Raw genomic sequence first — 22,895 nt, forward strand, 5'->3', positions numbered from 1 at the left:
CGTGCAGGCATACATACATGTCCACACACACATACAGGCATAAGCACATGCCCACACTTTATACATGCAGAGATACAGAGCAAAGTGCCTGTGCTTTGTGCAGCATCTCAGGTCCTGCTGTATTCTTATTTTGGATAAACTGTGCAGATAGAGGCCTTCAGGACATTCTGCCTCAGTTCCCTTCTCTGCCTGTTTTTGAGCTTTTTCTGGTTTTCAAAAGCAGACACTGCAGTGGGGCACAGCCTTCCCGGGTGCTGAACCTACCCCTTTTTCTCTCGTTCTCCTCAGAGAGCCGCTGCTGCTCTTTGCACTGTCCCTTCTCTGTTCACAAGTCACAGATCTGCAGGGTATGGGCTCCTGTATTCAGGCGCAGCAGCAGTCTTTGGGGCTGAGGGTGAAACTCTGCTGCTGCTGTACGCAAACACTTTGCTTGAAGAGCGCTCAGGCTCCCACAGAGCGCAGCCTGCTCCGGGCGGCGCCGCGCTCTCTGCCCGCCCCAGAACAGCAGCTTCCTGGGCTCTTCCCGAAGGCAGGAAGCCCGGAGCAGCGGCCGGGGCCCGCAGCTGGTGCCAGCCGCAGAAGGGGGCCAGGGGCCTTTCCCCCGGGCCACCCAGCCCCAGCGCAGCTGCAGCCACCCGCCGCCACCCGCCGGGCACCCGCGCCCTCCCGGGGCAGCCCCGGTCCGGCACCGCCGCTCGCAGCTGCCCGCTGCGGACAACGGCTCCCAGCACGCCCCGCGCCGCGCTCGGTCACGTGGTGCGCGGTGCCCGTGCCCGGTACCGGCGGCGCCTTCCCGGCGGCAGTGTAATGGGGCGGCGGGCCCTGCGGCTGCCCTGGGCCATGGCGGTTCTGGCCCTCTTGGCCTTGCGCGGAGCGGCCGCCGCCGCCCCCCCCAACTTCGTCCTGGTGCTGGCGGACGATTTGGGCTTCGGGGACCTGGGCAGCTACGGGCACCCCTCGTCTGCCACACCACACCTGGACTGGATGGCGTCCCGAGGGCTGCGGTTCACTGACTTCTACAGCAGCTCCCCCGTGTGCAGCCCGTCCCGGTACGTGCCCCGCGGCTCCCAGCCCGCTGCGCGGTGGCTGCTGCGGGGCCCCGGGGCGGGCACCGAGCTCGGGAAGCTCGGGAGGGCTGGGCACCCACCGGGAGCTGCGCTGCTGGGAGGAACGGGGCGGGTGAGGAGGTCGCTGTGCCCCGGGGGCTGCTCGGTGCGGGGCCGGTGCAGGCGGGGCATGTGCGGCTGGGCAGCTGTGGGCTGCCCGGGCTCGAGGCGGGCATAGGGGTCCCTTATGGGGAGGGACCCGCGCCGTGCTCTATCCGGTCTTCTCTCCCCTAGGGCAGCCCTGCTGACAGGCCGGTTCCAGATGCGCTCCGGGGTCTACCCGGGGGTGTTCAGCCCAGGCTCGCGGGGGGGGCTGCCGCTGTCTGAGGTCACCATCGCAGAGGTGCTGAAGGCGGCTGGCTATGCCACAGCCATGGTTGGCAAGTGGCACCTTGGCTTGGGGATGAATGGCTCCTTCCTGCCCATCCACCAGGGCTTTGACCACTTCCTGGGGGTCCCGTACTCCCATGACCAGGTGAGAGGCCCGTTGAGCTCTGCGGGGTGTCCTGGAACTGGCTGGGGGCAGTGCCTCACAGATGAAGCTGCTTGAGAGCACGTGGGCCAGGCCGGTGCTTTCCTGGGCAGATGGGTGAGGGTGGCTGCAGGCCAGGGAGATGGCTGCTGGTGGGGAAAGTCCATCTCTGAGGTGCTCATGTGGTTGGGTACTTGTGCATGGGGACATTGTCCTTTGTCAGGGGAGAGAGGATCAGATTCTGGGCTACAAAGAAACATCTGCAGAGCTTCATGAGCAGATAGCGTGTATGATCCTTGGGTGAGTGGGTGGGCACAGAGCCCTGGCCTTCTGGGAGAGGCTCCCCAAAGGGTGCCTGTAGGACCTTATGGTGGGCTGCTGTGGGAGTGCTCCCCTCCCTGTCCTGCAACACAGGTAAACCAAAAGGTTTTACTTGTTCTTTTCAGGGCCCCTGCCAGAATCTCACCTGCTTCCCACCTGACATCAAGTGTTTTGGGAGTTGTGACCAAGGCGTAGTGCCAGTCCCGCTGCTCTGGAACCAGAGCATCGTGCAGCAGCCGGTCTCTTTCCCTGATCTGGTGCCACTCTACAACAAATTCTCACGAAACTTCATCGCTGACTGCGCCCGACAAGGCGTCCCCTTCCTGCTCTACTATGCCTCCCACGTAGGAGAGGGGAGCGCTGTTGCGGGTCCAGGGGTGGGGAAGGGACCCTTTGTCCTCCATGAAGAGCAGCGAGTGTCTCAGCTCCTGCAGCCCAGCACTGTGCTGAGTAGTCAGTACCTGCTGCTGGGTGACCTGGGGGTGGTGCTCCTGTGCCCTGGCCTTGTGGCAGCACCATGCTTATGATGTTCTTGAGCTGCTTCTTTCTGGAGCTTTGCCTGCTTCCCTGGGCCAGGTGTCCACCAAGTCTGCACATGTCTCCTTTGTGCCATTTCTGAGAGATGCTTCTGAAGCTTGGGGACAAGCCTCCTTTCACCTCATGGGTATTGTCGCCTATCTCCATGTCCTAGCTGGGGTGCTGACCATCTCTGGGTGAGCTGGGAACAAGAAGCAGCTTTGGGAGTTTTCGTAGCGGTCTTCTCTGCCCTTTCTCCAGCATACCCACTACCCCCAGTTTGCAAGCCAGGAGTACACAGGGCAGTCACGGCGTGGGCCATTTGGAGATGCACTTGCAGAGTTTGATGGTTCAGTGGGACAGCTGCTACGGGCACTGCAGGAAAGTGGTCTTGCAAACACAACCTTGGTGTTTTTCACCTCTGACAACGGGTGAGTGGGCTCAGCTGGGGGGACTTTGTTACTGGTAAGATTCTGCTGCCATGATGTGAGGGAAGTGGCATGAAGCATTAGTTTTCTGGGGGAAAGGGGACATGGCATTGCCAGGTGAGATCCCAATGACCTGAAGTGAGGCAAGAGGTGGATCCTCCTCTGAAGAAGGCCCAGTGCATGATCTGCTCCTTGTTCTTGTGACTCAGCTGTGCCCCTCGTGGACAGAAACCTCACAGGGTTCAGGCCAGGAGTGGGCAGTAGCCCGAATAGACCCAGTTCCATTGGTGTGGGGGTGTAGTTGGTCTCTGGTGCCCTGCTTAGGCCTCTTGCACACCTTGGCTTCTTCACCTGCCCCATGCCTCCTGCCTCCCGAGGCTGAGAAGGATGGCAGTGTCACTTGCTGGCACCGTGTCTCTCTTGTCATGACCCTGTTAGCTGTACTAGGGAAGGGGTAGCGTGGACCTGTGAAACTTGATGGTGGGTGGTTCTTCTCTCTCACAGCCCTTCCACCTTGCGGATGGCACGTGGAGGCAGCTCTGGCCTTCTGAAGTGTGGGAAGGGCACAACATACGAAGGTGGCATGCGGGAGCCAGCCGTGGCTTATTGGCCAGGCCGTATCACTCCAGGTGAGACTTGGCACTGCTTGTCCCATTTGAGTGCTGATGCCAGCTGAAGCAGCTTGGCTGCCACAGGTCAAGCAGAGGATGGAAGGGAAGTGGGAATGCAGAGATGGGAGTGGGATCAGGTACTTGAATGTTTCCTTGTGCCTTGCTGTGGTGAGTGATAGGAGTGACGCATGAGCTGGCAAGCACCCTGGACATCCTGCCAACACTGACTGCCCTGGCTGGAGCATCTGTTCCCAAAGTTGCTCTGGATGGCTATGACCTGAGCCCGGTGCTGTTTGGGTCGGGGAAGGTGAGTCTTGGGGGCTGGTCTGGCCTGGGATATGCCATCGAGTTCCTGGGCTTCTTCAGGCTGCTTTAACAACTGCAGCATGTTGCCAAGCCCGGCCCATGGCTGCAGTGCATGGGCAGAGCCCCAGTACCTTTGAGCAGGGAGCAGTGGATGCTGCTGCTCGTCAGCTCCCCCCGTCTGGCCATGTGTTCACTGCAGCAGCTGGGCTCCTGTGTAGCATCCCTAGAGTCTCTGCCTGGCCCTGTCGCAGGCTCTTTAGCCTCGTGGCTGGATGGGTGAGCTTCACATAATTCACTCTGCTGCTTCCCACAGAGTCCCCGTCAGACGATGTTCTTCTACCCGCCATCGCCCGATCCATTGCATGGTCCCTTCGCTATCAGGTTTGGGAAGTACAAGGCCCATTACTTCACACAAGGTTAGTGCTGCCTCCTCTCCTGTGCATAGCAGCTTTGTGATGTCCCGCTTGGTTTTGCTGTCCAAAGCTCCAAGAGAAGAAACTGAGCTGCGCCAGGGGATTCTTTTGCAGGTTCCTTGCACAGTGATACAACCCCAGATGAGGCCTGCCATGGGCTCACCCCTCTGACACCCCACCTGCCCCCGCTGCTGTTTGACCTGGAGTCTGACCCAGCTGAGAACTACGATCTGCTGCAGAGCGGTGTGGGGCCAGAGCTTCTGCAGGTCCTGAAGGAGATCCAACTGCACAAAGTACTTTTTGAGCAGCGCATGGAGTTTGGGGAAAGCCAGATCAGAAAGGGCAGAGATCCTGCCCTGCAGCCCTGCTGTGTACCAGACTGCACTCCTAAGCCTTCCTGCTGCCACTGCTCCTAACCTCTTGCTGCTCTACCTCCACACTGGAAAGCTATCCCAAACCCACCAGACACTTCTACCCTGAACTGCCAGTGAAATCGGGCTCTTCCTCATGGCACCATAAATCCTGTCAACTTTTAACTGTTTGCTGTGATCAGCAATTTCTCTCGCCGTGCTCAGGAGTTTCCCCCAGTCAGTTCAGTTGGGTAATGCTTATGCCAAGCCCTAAACATGAGTTTGTGTGCTTTAATACAAACACCCAACGTTGTCTGCATGGCACATCAGTTTTTCCTACTCTCTTCCTAGTCTCAGTTGGCCCCTCTCTGAGTCCCCTAGTCTCTGAGCACCCTCCTCTCTGAGCCCCTTTGGGAGACCACTTCTGTTTGTGCCTGAGTTAACTGCCTGCAGCCTCATCTTGCAGGTGCCGGGCATGGAAGTGCTTGCCTTGCACAGGAGACTGAGTTGTACTGATGCCTGTTAGCTGTGAAAACAACTAGCTTTATTTCAGGAACAAGTCAACATTTGTCTGAATTATGAAGAGCATGGAAAGATGGAGCAGGCCTTTGACAATGAGGCAGCTTTTGAGTAAACATGCATTGCCCCAAAGAGAAATGGCTGTGGTACACTGCAGCCTACCCTGGCTTCTGTTCATTCTGCTGCTGAAGGCCTTTTTTCCTTTAGGGCCTTCTGGCTCTAAAGGGCCTTAGGGCTCCTGCACCTAAGTAAGGAGTTCCACCAGCTTCTGTTGTGGAAATGGGCAGGAGTTAATGGTGCCTGATTCTGTTGGTCTTGGCTTTGGCTTTGGTTTTGGTTTTGGCTTTGGCATTGGCCTCTGAGTAGGAGGTGAGGTGAAGACTGGCTGTAGTGTTGGATTAGCTATTGTTCCTGGGTGCAGTCCCATCTGTACGAGGATCCACTCGTGGAAGTGCTGAGTGGAGGTGTAGACTTCTGGCAGCTGTGCTCTCGCGCAGCCTTTCCCCCAGCTGGTCACTCCCACAACCCAGTAGTAGTCAGCATTGTTACCTTTGCATGCGAGGGGACCACCGCTGTCACCCTGCAGCGGAAGAGAGAGGATGAGGGTGCTGTTGGTGGCCACTGGCAGCACTAAGGCTGGCTCCTTCTCTCACAGAGCTGCATTCACTGCACAGAGGCTCTGTTCAGGTGCCAGAGCCTACAGAAACTTGTCTGGAGGGGGCTGCGGGGCTGTGAGGTTGGGCTCTCTGCCCAGGGATGCTGGGTGTGTGGAAGATGGATATTCCAGGATTGGGAACTGGACCTCTGGGCTGCCAGGAGCACTGGATGGGTTTCCTGGGCAGAGTACCCTGGGATGAGGGGGGCACTGGGCAAGCAGCTGCAGATGGGAGAGGGGAGGGAAGCCACAGCAGCACTGGGGACCCCGGGGTGGAAGGTGACTTGCCAGGGAAAGCATGTGCCAGCCTCTGTTTGGGCTTCCTGTGCTGCTGGGGGTTGACCCGTTGCACACTCCTACCTGGCACGTGTCGATGCTGCCTTGTGGATACCCGGTGCACAAGTTGTGCCTAAAGATGGCCCCTTGATACCACTGGCTGCTGTTACAGGTGTTAACATCAGTGAGTCGGACCTTGGCCTCCTGCAGGATATCAGCAGTTTCTTTTGCTTGAGCGCAGAAAGAAGGTAACACCCAGCAGCTCGTGACAGTTTTCCTGCCCTGTCTGGGTGAGCCCTTTCCCTAGCACTTGGCTTTGCCCCTTGAGAGGCATTGGACCCACGTTTCCCTTCTGTCTTTCTCTGCACAGTGGGTCAGGCCCATCTCCTGAGGCAGATGTCCCTGACGTTTGCCTCTTGCCTCTGCTGCTGGGGAGCCTGGCCCGTGCCCCCAGTGTGCCAATCTTGCCCTGGGGACACGAGTGCTTTTTGGGAACTCACATCTTGCATCCATCGAACTCCAGCTGCTGATGTAGCAGTCTGTCAGCTGGGACACTGCCAGTGAGGTATTGGACACACAGGCAAGCTGAATGTAATCCCTGCACTGGACAGGCTGGTCCAATTCCAACAAGGCAATGTTGTTCCCCTCTGAGATGTTGGTGTAGAGTTCATAGAATCATAGAATCATAGAATAGTTAGGGTTGGAAAGGACCTCAAGATCATCTAGTTCCAACCACCCTGCCATGGGCAGGGACACCTCACACTAAACCATCCCACCCAGGGCTCTGTCCGACCTGGCCTTGAACACCACCAGGGATGGAGCATTCACAACCTCCCTGGGCAACCCATTCCAGTGTCTCACCACCCTAAAAGGAAAGAATTTCCTCCTTATATCCAATTTAAACTTCCCCTGTTTAAGTTTTAACCCGTTACCCCTTGTCCTGTCACTACAGTCCCTGATGAAGAGTCCCTCCCCAGCATCCCTATAGGCCCCTTTCAGGTACTGGAAGGCTGCTCTGAGGTCCCCACGCAGCCTTCTCTTCTCCAGGCTGAACAGCCCCAACTTCCTCAGCCTGTCTTCATACGGGAGGTGCTCCAGCCCCTGGTCATCCTCGTGGCCTCCTCTGGACTTGTTCCAGCAGTTCCATGTCCTTTTTATGTTGAGGACACCAGAACTGCACACAATGCTCCAGGTGAGGTCTCACAAGAGCAGAGTAGAGGGGCAGGATCACCTCCTTCGACCAGCTGGTCATGCTCCTTTTGATGCAGCCCAGGATATGGTTGGTTTCTGGGCTGCGAGCGCACACTGCAGCCGGCTCATGTTCATTTTCTCATCGACCAGCACCCCCAAGTTCTTCTCTGCAGGGCCGCTCTGAATCTCTTCTCTGCCCAACCTGTAGCTGTGCCTGGGATTGCTCTGACCCAGGTGTAGGACCTTGCACTTGTCGTGGTTGAACTTCATAAGGTTGGCATTAGCCCACCTCACAAGCGTGTCAAGGTCCCTCTGGACCACACAGCTTGGTGTCATCGGCAAACTTGCTGAGGGCGCACTCAATCCCACTGTCCATGTCAGCGACAAAAATGTTGAACAAGAGCGGTCCCAACACCGATCCCTGAGGGACACCACTCGTTACCGGTCTCCAGCCGGACATCGAGCCATTGACCACAACTCTTTGTGTGCGGCCATCCAGCCAGTTCTTTATCCACCGGGTGGTCCATCCATCAAATTGATATCTCTCCAATTTAGAGATAAGGATGTTGTGTGGGACAGTGTCAAACACTTTGCACAAGCACAGGTAGATGACATCAACTGCTCTACCCCTGTCCATCAGTTCTGTAGCCCCATCATAGAAGGCCACCAGATTGGTCAGGCAGGATTTCCCCTTAGTGAAGCCATGCTGGCTGTCACCAAGCCCCTTGTTGTTTTCCATGTGCCTTAGCATGCCTTCCAGGAGAATGTGCTCCAAGATGTTGCCAGGCACAGAGGTGAGACTGACTGGTCTGTAATTCCCCGGGTCTTCCATTTTCCCCTTCTTGAAAATGGGGGTTATATTTCCCTTTTTCCAGTCGTCGGGAACTTCACCTGACTGCCAGGATTTTTCAAATACGATGGCCAGTGGCTTAGCGACTTCATTCACCAGCTCCTCCAGGACCCGCGGATGGATTCCATCAGGTCCCACGGACTTGTGCGCGTTCAGGTTTTTAAGATGGTCTCGAACCAGATCCTCTCCCACAGTGGGCCCATGAACAATCACCTGCTTAATCCTGCATAGTTGGACCTCGGGGCGCAGCTGAGACTGTTGGGTGGCCCCGATCACCACGCGCCACATTGGGATATGCCTAGTAGTCAGAAGGAGATAGGGCTCAGAGGGAGCACAGCCGCATGCCTGCTTCTTCCCAAGGGAAAGAGGAAGGCAGTGCTGTGGAGGGTGCGACTGCCCCAGCATGCCTTAGGCTCAAAGAATGTTGACCTGGAGGCTGCTAGGAAGCAGTGGCACTAGTCCAGCCTTCTGAGCAGTCTCTAACTGGGCTCTGCAGTGCAAGGAAATGCGATGGGAATAGCATGAGGTGCTGCAGACAGGGCACCTGCTGGTGTTGTGGGGATGTTCCTGTGCCCTGGTCCTCTGACCTGGATGCCACAAAGCAGTGGGCTGCGAGAGAACCCACTGTGGGCTCATGAGTGACCCTCCACAGATGTGTGCCATGCCCCTGTGCAAGATCGTCTGGATGCTGATGATCCATGGCTGGGTATCTGTGCCCCCAACACGTGACATGCTGTGATACACAGCCATGGGCCGCAGCCTACAGGTCCTGTAAGAGAAGCTCATCACTGTCCTGCTTTGATGGCTGCTGCTGCTGGGGCTGAAGGTCAGCCTCTTCCTTCCCCACAGGGCACTGCATAGACAGGAGGACCAGGGAACCCTGTGGGATGTGTGTCCCTCTGCCTCTGTTTCTATTTTAGTCCATAGATGAGTTGTGCCAACAGCCTGGAGCTGGCAGGGAACGAGGCTCTCATATAGGGTTTGGGTGTGGTGGTGTCATGGCCTTGGCAGACAAGCAGACACCCTCTAGTGAATCCCGTCATAGCTGGGACCCCAAGCTCTCTCCCAGAGCCTCAGGCCACTTACCCACAGCTGTCCCATGTGCCATGGGCAGGCCAACACATGGCCAGCAGGATGAAAGGGGGAGCAAATCCATCACTGCCATAAGCCCATGAGCACTGAAGAGCTGAGGGCTGGTGGCCACCACTGCAGCAGCTGCCAAACTGCCACAGCGCCCACGCTGCCCTTGGTGCTGGGGCTGGTGTCACAGAAGGGCTGGTTCAGGCAGGAGGGGAGGCAGGAGCTGGGACTGGGCACCCCCTGCACAGCCCTTCTGAACACTCTGCTTGTGGGATAAGGGATGCAGCTCTGTAGCAGCAGCAGCACCTGGCTGTGAGCACTGCTGCTCCCAGCTAGCAGGGAAACAAACCAGTGTGGCATCTGAGCCTCTGAGAGTTCACTGCCACCCTGCTCTCTGCAGCTGTCTGCCACCAGGTCCTTCCCAAGAAACATACACGAGAGAACGTAACTACTACAGGCACTATGCACATGTTTGGGTGTTGAAGGCCCGATGTGGTTACAGTCAAGGCACTCAGTGATGTGTGAGCGGGACAAGTCCAGCACACCCTCACAGTGCACAGTGGATGTAGGTGTGTGTCTGCGTGCACCTGCAGGTGTACTGTTTTGTGTGGTGCACTCTGCCTGCGCATGCACCATGTGTGCACTCTACAGCATGACCCCTCCACCTCCAGTGCTCCCAGCAGCCCTTCCCCCCCAATAACCCACTGTGAGGCATGCCCAGACACACCAACTCATGCCACCTACTGTCCCCTGTGGCCTCCTGTGCTCCCTGGATCTCCCCTGTTCTCTGCTTCTGTTTCCCCATCCCTCACTTTCCAGCCCCCATGGTGCATGGTGCCCTCACTGTATCCTCCTGCCCCACAGTACCAGGCCCCCCCGCCCTGCAAATCCTGCTGGGCCCCTTGCGGCTTCCAGGCTCTCCCATTCCCTCTTTCCCTGCTCCACTGTGCCCTCTCAATGCAGACACCCCTATCAAAGCCTCCGGGCCCTCACCCTGCTCCTCCCGGGCCCCACCCGCTGCACCCCGCTCCTGAAGCACTAACCGCCCGCTCCTTCTGGACCCCTGCCCTGTCTGGCAGTACCTGCACCGGGCAGCCCTGGGCCTACAGCACCGGCACCATGCAGTGGAGAGCCCTGGGCCTACGGCAGCGGAACCCGGACAGCCTCAGATGTCAGTCCCAGCACCGGGGAGCCTTGAACACCAGAGAGCCCCGGGCCTTTAGCACCGGGCCCGGACAGTCCCATGCTCCGGCCGTCAGCTCCGGGCACTGGGCACCGGAGAGCCCCGTGCCCAGTACAGTCCCGTACATCACACACCCCCGTCCCGTCAGCACCGGCCCCGGACAGCTCCTTCAGCACCAGATACCGGACAGCTCCCGCCGCGCAGCCCTGGGGCAGCGCCTGCCCGCCCAGGCCTACCCTGTGCGGCTCCCGAGCCCCTGCACCCCCTCTTTTGCAACCTCTCTGCACCTCCTGCACCCTACTATAGACCCCCTGCCCCTCTCCTATACCCCCGACCACCGCTTTACGTTCCTGTACCCCCCGAATTCCTTCTATACACCTTCTTACACCTCGCTATAAGTCCCCCTGCATCGCCTTCACGGTGCCCCCACGTAACCCCCAAACCCTGCCCCTACTCTAGAGCAGATCTCCCTTCCCCCTCCTTCCCGCCCCCTATACAGCTCCCTCCCTCCCTCCCAGCCTCCCACCCTCTCAGCCATCACCATCTTCCGGCACCCCCTCTTTCCACCCATAGCCCCCTGCTCCCCCCACTCTAGAGAGCACCCCGCCTATACTGCCCCGTACTCCCCCAATACCCCACCTACATCCCGCCTCCTCCATACCCCTCGCTCCCATCTGCATACCCCCGCCGCTCCCCCCAACCTATACTCTAGAACCCCAATGCCCACATTACATCCCGTCCCCCACACACCCCCTACCACTCTCTACACCACCCCTTTACCTCCCCATTCTCCCCCTAATAGCCCCCTCCCTATACATCCCTCCCCACTCATAGCCTCCCCTCCCTATACATCCCATAACCCCCCACCACTCCCTATACCACCTTCCTACCCACCCCCAACCCCTCCCCATACATCCCGCCCCCCCTTCATACCCCCCAGGCCCCTCCCTCTCTCTGGTCCCGCCCCCCGCGCGCTCCCGCCGCCCCCGCGCCCCGCCCGGCCGCGCTCCCGCCGCTCCCCCCCCCCGCTCGCCCCGCGGCCCCCCCCGCGCTCCTCCGCAGTCCGGCGCAGCCCCGGCCGGGAGAAGATGGCGGATCGCGCCGAGATGTTCTCGCTCTCCACCTTCCACTCGCTCTCCCCGCCCGGCTGCAGGTGGGAACCGGCGGCACCGGGACGGGGGGCAGCTCCGGTGCGGGGCACAACGGGCCCGGGGCTGCCCTTCTCGGTGCAGCGGCAGAGGGGGGGGGTCCCAGGCCCGTGCCGCCCCCCCGCCGGGCCCGTTCACCTTGGGGTACCGGAGCCGCGCAGGCTCTGTCCCGGGATTAACGGCGCAGCAGCCGCCGGCGCAGCCCCCTCCCCTCCCCCCGCCAGCCCCCGTCGCTGCCTCGGGGCGGGGGATGCTGGAGGTCTCCCCCGCGGTGTGCGTGTCCCTCCCGCATCCCGCCGCTGCGGTGGAGCCGCCGCCGCCTCTTTGTCTCTGCCAGGGACGCAGGGTACCGGCACCGGGAGCGGGCCCCGGCGGTGGCGACCGCAGCGGGGAGGGCTGGGGCTCGGCGGGATTCAGCCCCTCCGTTCCCCGCACCTCGCCTGACCTTGGCGGGACCCCTTGGAGCGGCGGTGCGGAGGGGTGCGGGGCTGGGGCGTCCCGGCAGCGGGACGGCAACGGGGAGGTGGCGGTGGATGGGGGGGGACGTGGACGTGGGGATGCGAGAGCTGCGGGGTGATGGGGCCGGGAGGGGAATGCAGGATGTGCCCTTGGCTGGTTGGCCTGTGCTGGGGAGGTCTCGTGGCTACTCCCAGGGCTGTACCCCCTCCCCCTTTCAAGGGCTCCCCCCTTCTCCAGGCTGCCCCCTTTCCCTGAGCACCCCCCCTTTCCCTGGCATCTCCCCTTTTCCTGGCATTCCCCCATTTCCCTGGCACCCCCTCCCCAGCCATGCCACACAGCAGGATCCCAGGATACCGGGGTGCAGGATGGAGGACATGGCCTCTGCTCGGCTTCGCCCTGCCTCTCGCCCAGTCTCAGCAGTTTTTGGGGTGTCTTGGAGGTGTCCCCCTCACCGTGCTTCCCATCCAACCCCCAGTGTGAGGTCAGGGCTGGCCTCAGCAAGTCCTGTCCCTGCCCTTCGCTGCTGCACAGGCCTGGGCTGGGCCCATGTCCCAGTGGGGGACGGTGAGGCCAGACCCCCACCCCAGCCCGGACCCCTCGTGTCCTCTGCCCCAGGAGAGTGGGTGCTGGAGCCAGGTCACATCCCCGGCTATTGCAAGTGGACCCGGGTCCTGGTGAACACCCATGGATGCTTGGTGCAGGCAGGAGAGACCCCAGCTGTTGGCAGCATCGGATCCGGGCTGTGCTCCTTCTGAGGAGGGAGGTTGTGTCCAGGCCAGGGCTTGGTGGGATCAACCGGAGGGATAGGTGTGGGAAGGTGGTGCAGCAGCAGGGCCTTGGCATGGACAGCTCTTGCCTCCCAGTCAGGGCAAGGTGCAACCATGGGAGCCGCGGTGCTGGTCACTGGTTGGGGGGGGGGACACTCAGCCCTGAGCTACCTGTGTCCTCTGCCCAGCCCTGGGCGTACATCCCTGGCTCATCCCTGCCGGAGAAGCCGCTGCAGAACCGTTGCTGCCAGGACAAACTGTCAAGGGAGCTGCTCTGGAAACAGGGAGGAAATCCAATCTCCAGTGGCCTGCTCAGCAGCCACTGCTGCCCTGGGAAGCCCGGCCCTGGCAGCCCTGGGGCAAACACCCCCATACCCTGCTCTCCACGCCTGTCCCCCTGCAGACCCGCTATGGACTCACTATAGGGCTCCCTGCACCCTAGGGTGGGTGATGTTGGGACCCTTTTGTGGTCCATCTCCAGCTCTCTCCTGATTGAGGCCAGCTCCCCCTTCTCCAGTCCACCATCCTGGTTCCACTTCAGCTCCGGACCTCACTTGGCTGCTCCCCATCACCCTGGCTTCAGTGTCTGGTGCACCCATCACAGGGGACAGCCGCTGTCCTTCCTGCCTGCTGCACAGCACCTGTGTGTCTGGGTGCCTGCTGCTGTATCTCTGCACCCACAGTGGTGGGGCTGCCTCTTCTTCACTGCAGCGAGGCCATATCCAGTGTCCGCAAGGGTCCCTTCAGGACACTGTAGGTCCAGGATGGCTCTTACTGGTGGCCTCAATCCCACCATGGCAGCCCCTTCCAACCATGGTGACCCCTTCCCACCGTAGCAACCCCATCCTTCTGTGGCATCCCCATTCCAGCGTGGCAGACCCATCCCACCATGGCAACCCCAGCTCTGGTGTGCTGTAACCTAGAAATCTCAGCCATGGTTTGTGGCGGCTCTCTGTCGCTCCCCAATGAGGGAACGGTGTCCCTGGCAAGCCCAAGTCTGGCTGCCAGCAGGGACCTGTGTGTGGGGCAGGGACCCCTGCCCATTTGTGACATGCTGTGCTGGGCTATGCTGTCCTGTTGTGTTCCTTCTCAGACAGGATGAGGGCTGGGGTGGGAGACTGCTGAGCCCCCAGAGCTCTGCTCCCACTCCCCTGGGGCGCCCCCAACCCTGTCTGGGGTTTGCCGTCTGGCGCAGCCCCATGCCGCGCTGCACAGCTCATGGTCCCACTGCTGGCTCTGATGCTTTTGCCACAAATCTGTGGATATTTGATGCAGCCTCAGTGCCCTACTTCTGGGAATTATGTGATTAGGGGGAATTGTTCTCACTGGGAAAGGGGAGGAAGTGCTGGGTGAGGGGCTGAGTGACAGGCTGGGAGGGGGCTTTGGGGGCAAAGACAGGGAGTGGGGCATCTCCAGAGGCAGCCATGGCTGTGACCCCCCCCAACCCGATGAGGGGCTCCGCTGCCAGCTGAGTGCCAGGACTGAGCCCTAATGAGACCCTTATGAGCCCCAGTGGGACCTCAGTGAAACCCTGGTGAGACCCTTATGAGCCCAAATGAGATTCAAATGGGAACCCAGTGAGACCCCAACAGGACCACCATGGACCTCAGTGGAACCCCAGCGAGACCCTTATGAGCTCAAATGCTACCCCAGTGAGACCCCAGTCCTGTCCCCACCAGAGGTGCCCCACTGGGTGCTGCCACACTCCTGTGAGGCCAGGCTGGGGGCATCCCTGGGTGTCCCCAGGGGTGGGCAGAGGATCTCCACCAGCACAGGGTGCCACTGCACCTCCTGCCTTACAGAGCCGCTGCAATCATCTGGTTTCCGCTTCCTGACACTGAATCCTGCCAGTTGTCATCTTTTTCTTTATTTTCGCCCTTTCCCTGCAGAAACCGCTGGTTTCCATGACTCCCCCGTTGTTCCTGACAGGATCGGCTCAGTTTGGTTTCCCTGACTGCTGGGACCCTGGCGTGTGTCTTGGGTTTGGCTTGAGGGATTTTGCAGGGAATTTGGGAAGATGGTGCTGCCCACCATGGTGGCCTCAGCACCTCTGCTCGGTCAGGGGCAACTGTGGTGGGGTGGCCGTGGTCTGCGCTGGGCTCTCTCACTGGGCAGGAGGGAGTACAGTGCTGAGAGCAGCGCCCTGTGCAGCGATGTGCCCATCACTCTCCCGGCGCCTCCAGCCTTGCCTGGCTTCTGGTGTGGTGCTGGCCCCCAGGCTCTGCACCCCCTGGCCATGGTGTGCTGCATTGGCTTGGCCAGAGCTCCTGAGTGATGGGGTAACTCCAGCACATCCCCTCTCTCCAGGGCCCCCCAGGACATCAGTTTGGAGGAGTTTGATGATGAGGACCTTTCAGAGATCACAGATGACTGCGGCATCGGGCTGAACTACGACTCAGATCACTATGAGAAGGTGCAAGAGCTGTGGGGCTGAGTGTCCCCTGGGGCCATCAGACTGCACAGGGCTGTGGTGGGGACTGGGCATGGGCATTGTGCCTTCCTGGAATGGGTGTACCAGGGCCCCAAGGGGATGTGCTGCAGGGGTCTGAGCCTAGGCACAGTGGGGCCTCCCACTACATCTGGTGAGCTCCATGAGGGACATGTGTGGCTCAGCAGCCAGACCCACGATGGCTCCACCAACCACTGCAATTTGGTGGTTCTAGTGGCTCCAGTGGCTTCCACTTACTCAGCTCTTCCCCAGCTCTGCCCAGCACTGGGTGGGATGAGGCACTGTGCGTTGGGGCTGGGACTGGCAGAGTGCTGGCAGAGATAGGGGGTCCCTGGTGCCTGGCAGAGGGCACATTCCTCTTGGGGATGTTGCCACCATGCTGCTGGGGCTGGAGCAAAGGTACTGCCAGCCCAGTGCTGGTTGGGATGTACTGTGGTGGCCGTGGCCAGTGTGGTGGCCATGGTTGTGGACAGCACGAGCCTGGTGGCTGCTAACCCTGTGCCACATCCCCAGGACTGCCTGGTGCTGGAGCGCGGTGAGCAGCCGCATCCAGTCTGCACCTTCCAGGATGACTTCCAGGAGTTTGAGATGATTGACGACAACGAGGAGGAGGAAGAGGAGGAAGAGGAGGAGGAGGGCAATGAGCTGGAAGCTCCACCATCCCCTTTGGCCTCACCTATCCCCTCACCCAGCCTGGAGGAGACACAGAAGCACCGACCCACCACCCTCAACTTGATGGCCCCGGGCACACAGGTGAGGGACGGGTGGCTGGGGGGGGGCCCTGTCACTGTCCCCTCACTCTAGGGCTGGTGGAGGAACAGCAGGGCTTTGTGGGGTGGACTGTGGGTAGAGACCTATAGGGATGGGCTCTGCCCCAGAGCAGGGAGCACCAGAGGGCAGAGATGCTGCTGGCTTCAGCTCTGCCATGGTGGGACCGAGGTGGGAACATTGGGGATGGGTCTGTGGAGTTCTCAGGGGACCCTGCAAGCCCGTGCAAGGCCCTGAGCAGAGGGTTCTGGGAGGCTTTGCAATCTCCATCCCCATGTTCGGTGCCTGGGGGTGTCTGGAATGTGTCAGTGCTGTGGGCCTCATGCATCACGCATGTGCATGTGCATGGGTGCTGGTGTGCATCGTGTCCCTCCTTCTCCATCCTTGGGCTCAGGGGGGACCCTGCAGGCGTGGGGCTCCGCAGGGGTGTCCCCGCCACACGTGTGAGTGGTGCCAGCCCTGAGCTGCCGCCCCACCGCAGTGCGTGGGCAGCCACGCATGGTGCTTGCGGTGCTGCCTGCATCCGGCTGTGTTGCCATGGTGCCGGGGGGATATTGGGATTCTTGGACCCCCTCCTGGGAGAGGCTGGAGGGTGTCAGGGGGCTGCCAGCCCCAGCCCGCTGCAGTGGCACCAGCCACCTTGGTTCATTGTCCCTGTGGTGTGAGCAGAATCCCCAGCAATTGCCAGGCTCGGTCCTTGTTGGTGCTCCCAGGGTGCAAATCCTGGTAATCCCAGCTCTCGTTCATGTGCACTGGCTCCAGGAGGAGGCACCACCCTGCTCTTTGGGTGCCATCTCCCCCAGTACCCATTGCCATCCTCCCAGTACACATTCCTGTCTCCCACCGCCTTGCTGGTGCACGTCCCGTGGCACATAACCCCACTCCCTAATCTCCTGCTCAGTGGGATTATCTCTGCCCGTGCTTCCTGCCAGGACTAAGCCACAGCCATCACCATGCTGGATGGGCAGCCCTGGCCGTGCTGGCTCCTGGGCTGGTGGCTCTTTGGGGTGCCACTCACTGGGGTCAGGATCTGCTTTTGGGGGCACATAGCACAGCAGGGCCTCATGGTGGGGTTCAGCACCAGTCTGCTGTGCGGTGTCACCCGTGGGGATGGGCAGTGTGCCATCCCATGGTCCTGCTTCAGCTGGGCAGGGGAGCTGGGGATGTCGTGGCCCTAATCCAGATAAATCTCTGGGCACGTGGCTCTAGTGCTGCCAAGCTGGTGGGGAGCACTGAGCTGTGTCAAGGGGCATTCCTGGGGTGGTCTGGATGTGTTTGGTGCCCCTGGTTCCCAAATATCCAAAGGGCTTACCCCTGACTGTGGCTCTGCTCTTCCCCTAGGACTCCCTAAACAACAACGGCAGCTTCCCGCCCCCCGCTCACCGCACCAGCTGGCAGGATGCCCTTCTCCACTCCTCCTCCTCCTCCTCTTCCTCACACACTGGTGAGTGCTGATAGTGATGGGGTCCCAGAGTGGGGGACCCTCCTGCCCTGGGGTCCTACAGCCCCTTTGGTTGGAACCCAGCATGGTTCTCACCTGTTTGACATGGGGGTGTGCTTTTCTCCCTTGCAGGACACTCATCCCCCCACGCCTGCATCCAAGAGGGACCCTGCCTGGAAAGCCCGAAGGGGCCGAGTGCAGGGGCTGGGCAGGCCCCTGCCCCGCTGCAGCCCAACCCCTTGGACTCGCAAGGCAACAGCCATGAGTCCCTGGCACATGGTAACCCATCACCCCCGAGAGCCGGGGCAGATCATAACATGAATCTCATCTCCGCTGTGCTCCAAGCTCCGCACTCCCCGTCACGCCTCCACCAGCCACCCCCTAAACAGTGTCTCTCTCCAACAGGGCCTGTGGCTCCTCCTGGCCCCGCCGCGGTCTCACCGTTGCTCGCCGATGGCTGCCGTGTCCTACCAAGGCACCAAGTGTCCGGTGCCCGGGAGAGGCCGGTGCCTGGCGAAGGGGGGAGCCTGGGGTCCCCCACAGCCCCCCACCCGAAGCCCAGCTCCCCACGGCTGCAGGAGGAGCCAGTGGCCATGGCTGAGCAGCATGACGGGTGCTCCGGTGCCTACGTGTGTGCTGTGGGGCCAGCAGAGCTGCTCAGCTCTGATGGGGAGGGCGCCCAGTCTGGCCGAGCTGCCAGCGTGCGTGGGCACCCCTCAGGCTCCTCGGAGACCACATCGCCCTCCTCAGACCCTGGCATTGAGGCTGACCTCACCAGCAGGACCACCAAACCCTTCCTGCCTGGTGGCCGGCACGGAGAAGACCTGAGCTCGCCTGGCTCTGACTCGGATGTGGAGGGGGAGATCGAGGCAGCCTTCGCTGGTGGGCGCCTGGTCAGCAATATGATCTCCTCCATCTCAGAGACGGAGCTGGACCTGAGCAGCGACAGCAGCAGTGGCAGGTCCTCCCACCTCACCAACTCCATTGAGGAAGCCAGTTCACCTACGTCGGAGGCTGAGCTGGAGACGGAGCTGGAGGCCCCTGGTTTGATGGGCATCAAGGACTCCCTGCTGCTGGACAAGAGCAAGGACGAGGAGGAGACCCTGGAGATGGAGATCCCGGAGCATGGCGTGGTGCGGCGGGAGAGCCTGGCCGAGCTGAAGATGGAGGGCTACTATGACAGCCTGAACCCAGAGGACTCCTCTGTGCCTGCTGGCCAGACTGATGTCTCCACCTCCAGCCCCCTGGATCTGAAGATTGACCCAGACCACAGCCTGGAGGGCATCCGACGTTCCTTCTATCTGCCTGTGGGGCCCAAGCTGATGCCCGAGGCAGATGAGGATGACAACAGCGAGTACGACTCCGACTCAGAGTCAGAGCCCGACCTGAGTGAGGACTCAGACTCGCCATGGCTGCTCAGCAACCTTGTCAACAAAATGATCTCGGAGGGCTCTTACCCCATCAAATGCCCGGATGAGTGCTTCCAGCAGACCCACTCGCTCTGTGACACCATCTCGCCAGCCTCTGACCTAGAGCCTGAGATCCTGAGCGAGGCACTGGATGGGGACCCCAGCTCACGGGCCTCCCCAGGGGATACAGCTGCACTGCCCCACTGCCAGCGTGCCATTGAGCTGGTGGACATGGAGACACTGCGCAGCTCCCTGCAGTGTGCTGAGGACGATGAGCGGGCTCTGGCTGCCACCACAATGGAGCCAGTGCCAGAGCTGCCTGCCAACGACCCGGGCCCCTTCCTCTTCCTGAGCAACCCCACAAATGACACCATTGCGCCTGTCTTCCCGGGGCGCCCTGTCACCCTTGACAGGTTGGGCTCCTCTGAGGTCCTGGCCACCTTTGGCTGCTACAGCCCTCCACGCACCTCACCTGGCACTGGGGAGCAGTGCCCCACTGCTAAATTGCCTGCTGCTGGCCCGGAGGACTGGGCCATCGACAGGGACCTAGACTCAGGTGTCCTGGAGGCCGACGACATGATTGATGACATCCGGTTAGCGCCCCGGGGGCAGAGCCCCAGTGCTGGCCCTCCCGACCTGGACGTCTCCACTGCCAAGACCAACCGTGGTTTCACCATGGCCTACTCGACAGACGAGGACGAGGTACCCTACCTGAAGGGCTCGCCCTTCGCCGAGGACCCACTGCCGCCGGACCCGGGGGTGCTGGAGCCGCGGGCGCTGGATGAGTCCCTGGCCTATGACTCTGTGAAGTACACGCTGGTGGTGGATGAGCACACGCAGCTGGAGCTGGTGAGCCTGCGGCGCTGCACCTCGGTGCTGAGCGATGACAGTGACCTGCTCCGTGCCTGCGACCGCTGCGACCTGGAGGATGAGGCGGCCTTTGGGGATGGGCTGGTAGCGCCCAATGGCCACAGCTCCTCCGAGGACTCATCCCCTGAGGCTGACCTGCAGTTCTCCAAGAAGTTCCTCAATGTCTTTGTCAACAGCACCTCCCGCTCCTCCAGTAAGTGATGTGTGCCGTGCTGTGCCGCACTGTGCCATGCCATGCCATGCCATGGTGTCCTGGGCTGCTCTGCATGCTGTTGGCACACTGGCTGCCCTGCACCATCTCGCCTCAGCCATCCTGGCCATGACGGCATCCCCGTGTGGCACGGCATGGCATAGGGCGGGAGGTGGGGCAGGGCAGCTGCAGGGGGTGTGGGGCTTGACCCGAAGGCCGCGGGTTCTCCACCATGGGGCCACAAGGTTTCTCTGTGTGGCTGATCCCCAACTTCCCTTTGCCCTTTGGGGTCCTCTGCCCTGGGCTGCAGGTGGGGGGGCTCAGATGGGACCCCCCAGGAAAGAGTCTGAGCCTGTGAGTGGTGGCTGGTCTGCTCCTGTTGCCCTGAGGGTGCTACAGCCCCCCGGGGTGGGCAGAGGTGGGGATGCCTCCCATGCCATGGGGTGGGAGCTGCACTCTCACCCTATGGCAGCCTCCTGCTCCTCCTCTGCAGGCACGGAGTCCTTCGGGCTGTTCTCCTGCATGGTGAATGGGGAGGAGCGGGAGCAAACCCACCGGGCCGTCTTCAGGTGAGCAGTGAGCCCAGACACCCCGGTGATGGACACGGTCACCACGGGGGCTTTCAGGACCCTCTTTCCCGTGGCTCTGCCCTCTGCCCACATCCTCCTTTCCACTGTGCTTCACCCAGGTTTATCCCACGCCACGAGGATGAGCTGGAGCTGGATGTGGATGACCCCATCCTGGTGGAGCTGGAGGAGGATGACTACTGGTACCGGGGCTACAACATGCGGACAGGGGAGAGGGGCATTTTCCCAGCCTTCTATGCCCATGAGGTTGTTGGCCAAGCCAGAGATTCCATTGGTAGGAGCCTGCAAGGGCTGTGGGGAGTATTGGGGGACGTGGGGGTCTTGGTGCGTCGTCTCCTTGTACTGTCTTGCCATGCAGGCCTCAAGAGGAACCCGTATTGGGTGGAGCGGTTCAACGTGCAGTTCCTGGGCTCAGTGGAGGTGCCGTACCACCAGGGCAATGGCATCCTCTGTGCTGCCATGCAGAAGGTGAGCCCCAGGGCAGGTGACAGTGGCAGTGGCATGATCCCTGGCTCCCCACATTGGCGGGACCTCAGCCTCATGGCCCTCACCTGTACCCCCAGATTGCCACCACTAGGAAGCTGACGGTGCACCTGCGCCCACCAGCCAGCTGTGACCTGGAAATCACGCTGCAGGGCATCAAGCTCATTCTGACTGTCACGGAGTACAGCCGGGACGAGGAGGTGAGGGGCACGGCCGTGGGGCGCCAGACAGCCCCTGTGCCCGAACAGGGCGCCCACACCTCGGTGGCTTCTCTCTTGCAGTTTGAGCGCTGCAGCCACTTCTTCCAGATGAAGAACATCTCCTTCTGTGGGTGCCATCCCCGGAACAGCTGGTGAGACCCCCACAGTCCCCCCCAGGCAGCCAGCCCCAGCGGACCCCCCCTCCATCCCCTGCCTGTGGCATGCACGCTCCTGTGATTCCACACTGGGTCCTGTTCCCCATTCCATCCCAGTGAGGCTGTCCCAGTGCCCCCCAGGGTGCAGGAGTGGGGTGTCCCCCCCTCACCCTGCTTCCCCACTGCAGCTACTTCGGGTTCATTACCAAGCACCCAGTGCTGAGCCGCTTTGCCTGCCACGTATTCGTCTCCCAGGAATCCATGCGGCACGTGGCCGAGTGCGTCGGGTAAGATGGGGATGGGGGCAGCTGTGTGGGGCATAGTGCAGTTGGGGGTGCTGGGGGTCTGGGTGCAAGGAGCTGGGGTGCTGGGGGTTGAGGTGCAGGGTGCTGGCTGTGCCAGGGCTAAGAGCAGGGGGTAGGGATGGAAGAGGTTTGGATACAGGGAGTCTGGGGGCACTGGGCTTCTGGGTGCAGGGGGGCTGGGTGCTGGGGCCTGGGGTGCAGGGGGCTGGGTGCAGGATGCTGGCTGTGCTGGGGCTGGAGGTGTGGTGGGTTATGGTGCTGGATGTGCAGGGGGTCTGGGTGCCAAGGTCATGGTGCATCTGGACTGGCCATGCCAGTGCTGGGGGTGCATGGGGTCTAGGGATGCAGCAGGTATGGATACAGGGGGGCTGGGGGTGCAGGGGGTTGGGGTGCAGGCAGTTGTGGAGCTGGGGTCCAGGCCACATCCCATCCCTGAGCCCCCCCATTGTTCTTATCCTCATAGCCGAGCATTTCAGGAATATTACCAGGAGCACCTGGAGTACGCCTGCCCCACAGAAGACATCTACCTGGAGTAAGGGGGCAGCTGCTGCCTTTCCTGCTTCTGCCCCACCCTCAGCCCCACAGATGGCCAGAGACTCTGTCTGACCCCCAACCAGTTGCCTTGGCCCCCCCTGCACATGTTCCAGCCCCACGGGCTCCCCCCCCATCCTCACTGCTTCTCGGGGGGCCAGGGGCCCAGCCGTGCACCACAACTGGGTATCGGGGGTGCCCCCAGCATCACCCTAACCACAGGGGTGCTGCAGTCAAGCCGCGGCACGGGGGCAGAAGCTGCCTACCCCCCTGCATGAGTGAAGCCAGCCTGAGGGGGGCCACAGGAGCGGGGACCAGTTGTGCCCGTGCTGCAGGGATGGAGACACTGGGGGTGAATGGGGGTGGGGGGGCTCAAGGAGGTGAATGGGGCTTGTGGGGGATTATTGGAAGGCTGGGGTGAGCATCTGCAGCCGTGAACCACCCCCAGTCCATGGTGTCCCCCTGCATAGTGGCAGTGGCACCTCCCACCCCTGGAACAGCCCCCTAAGAATAGCCCCTGCCCCTCCATGACCCCTGGGGGGACCCTGGTATGGCCCCTCCTGCCCCAGTCCCTCCGCCAGTGCCCCTAGACCTTGCCCACCACTATCCCACCATCCATGGGGTGCAGGACCCCCCGCTTGGGCTGTACTTGCCCAGCGAGAGGCACGCTCAGGGCGGTGCTGGAGCCTGGCCAGTGTGGCAGAGGGCCGGTGGCCACCCTCGCCCCTTGCTGCTGTGCCTGGTGGTGGTTTCCTTTGCTTGCCGGCCCTGTGTGTCCATCCGCCCAGCGCTCAATGTGACGGTGACTCCACGCGCGCAATGTCCCGGTATTTATCTCCTAACTCCAAGACCAGGA

The 22,895-nt window shown here is 61.3% G+C and overlaps 2 protein-coding genes and 1 pseudogene across 3 annotated transcripts; 2 read left to right on the forward strand and 1 right to left on the reverse strand.

Annotated features, from left to right (window-relative positions):
* Nucleotides 1–546: 546 nt before the first annotated feature.
* ARSA (arylsulfatase A) lies at nt 547–4,709 on the forward strand. Its single transcript, XM_065686516.1, has 8 exons — nt 547–1,049; nt 1,341–1,581; nt 2,025–2,243; nt 2,677–2,846; nt 3,348–3,472; nt 3,634–3,761; nt 4,074–4,176; nt 4,288–4,709. Exons 1-8 carry the CDS (start codon nt 808–810, stop codon nt 4,587–4,589), a joined length of 1,530 nt encoding a protein of 509 aa, XP_065542588.1. The 5' UTR covers nt 547–807; the 3' UTR covers nt 4,590–4,709.
* A 562-nt stretch (nt 4,710–5,271) lies between these two features.
* LOC136007465 (acrosin-like) lies at nt 5,272–9,179 on the reverse strand (annotated as a pseudogene).
* A 2,165-nt stretch (nt 9,180–11,344) lies between these two features.
* On the forward strand, nt 11,345–22,392 carry MAPK8IP2 (mitogen-activated protein kinase 8 interacting protein 2). 2 transcript variants are annotated; one of them, XM_065664777.1, is made up of 12 exons: nt 11,345–11,430; nt 14,959–15,064; nt 15,614–15,853; nt 17,210–17,312; nt 17,442–19,781; nt 20,251–20,347; nt 20,467–20,639; nt 20,724–20,833; nt 20,929–21,048; nt 21,130–21,200; nt 21,392–21,490; nt 21,972–22,392. In XM_065664777.1, the coding sequence occupies exons 1-12, from the start codon at nt 11,366–11,368 to the stop codon at nt 22,042–22,044; spliced, it is 3,597 nt and encodes a 1,198-aa protein (XP_065520849.1). In that variant the 5' UTR covers nt 11,345–11,365; the 3' UTR covers nt 22,045–22,392. The 2 variants fall into 2 exon arrangements, with proteins under 2 accessions (XP_065520849.1, XP_065520857.1); XM_065664785.1 differs by having other exon boundaries at nt 20,272–20,347.
* Nucleotides 22,393–22,895: the final 503 nt, after the last annotated feature.

Source organism: Lathamus discolor, chromosome 1, assembly GCF_037157495.1.
Source record: "Lathamus discolor isolate bLatDis1 chromosome 1, bLatDis1.hap1, whole genome shotgun sequence".
NCBI classification, from domain to species: Eukaryota; Metazoa; Chordata; class Aves; order Psittaciformes; family Psittacidae; genus Lathamus; species Lathamus discolor.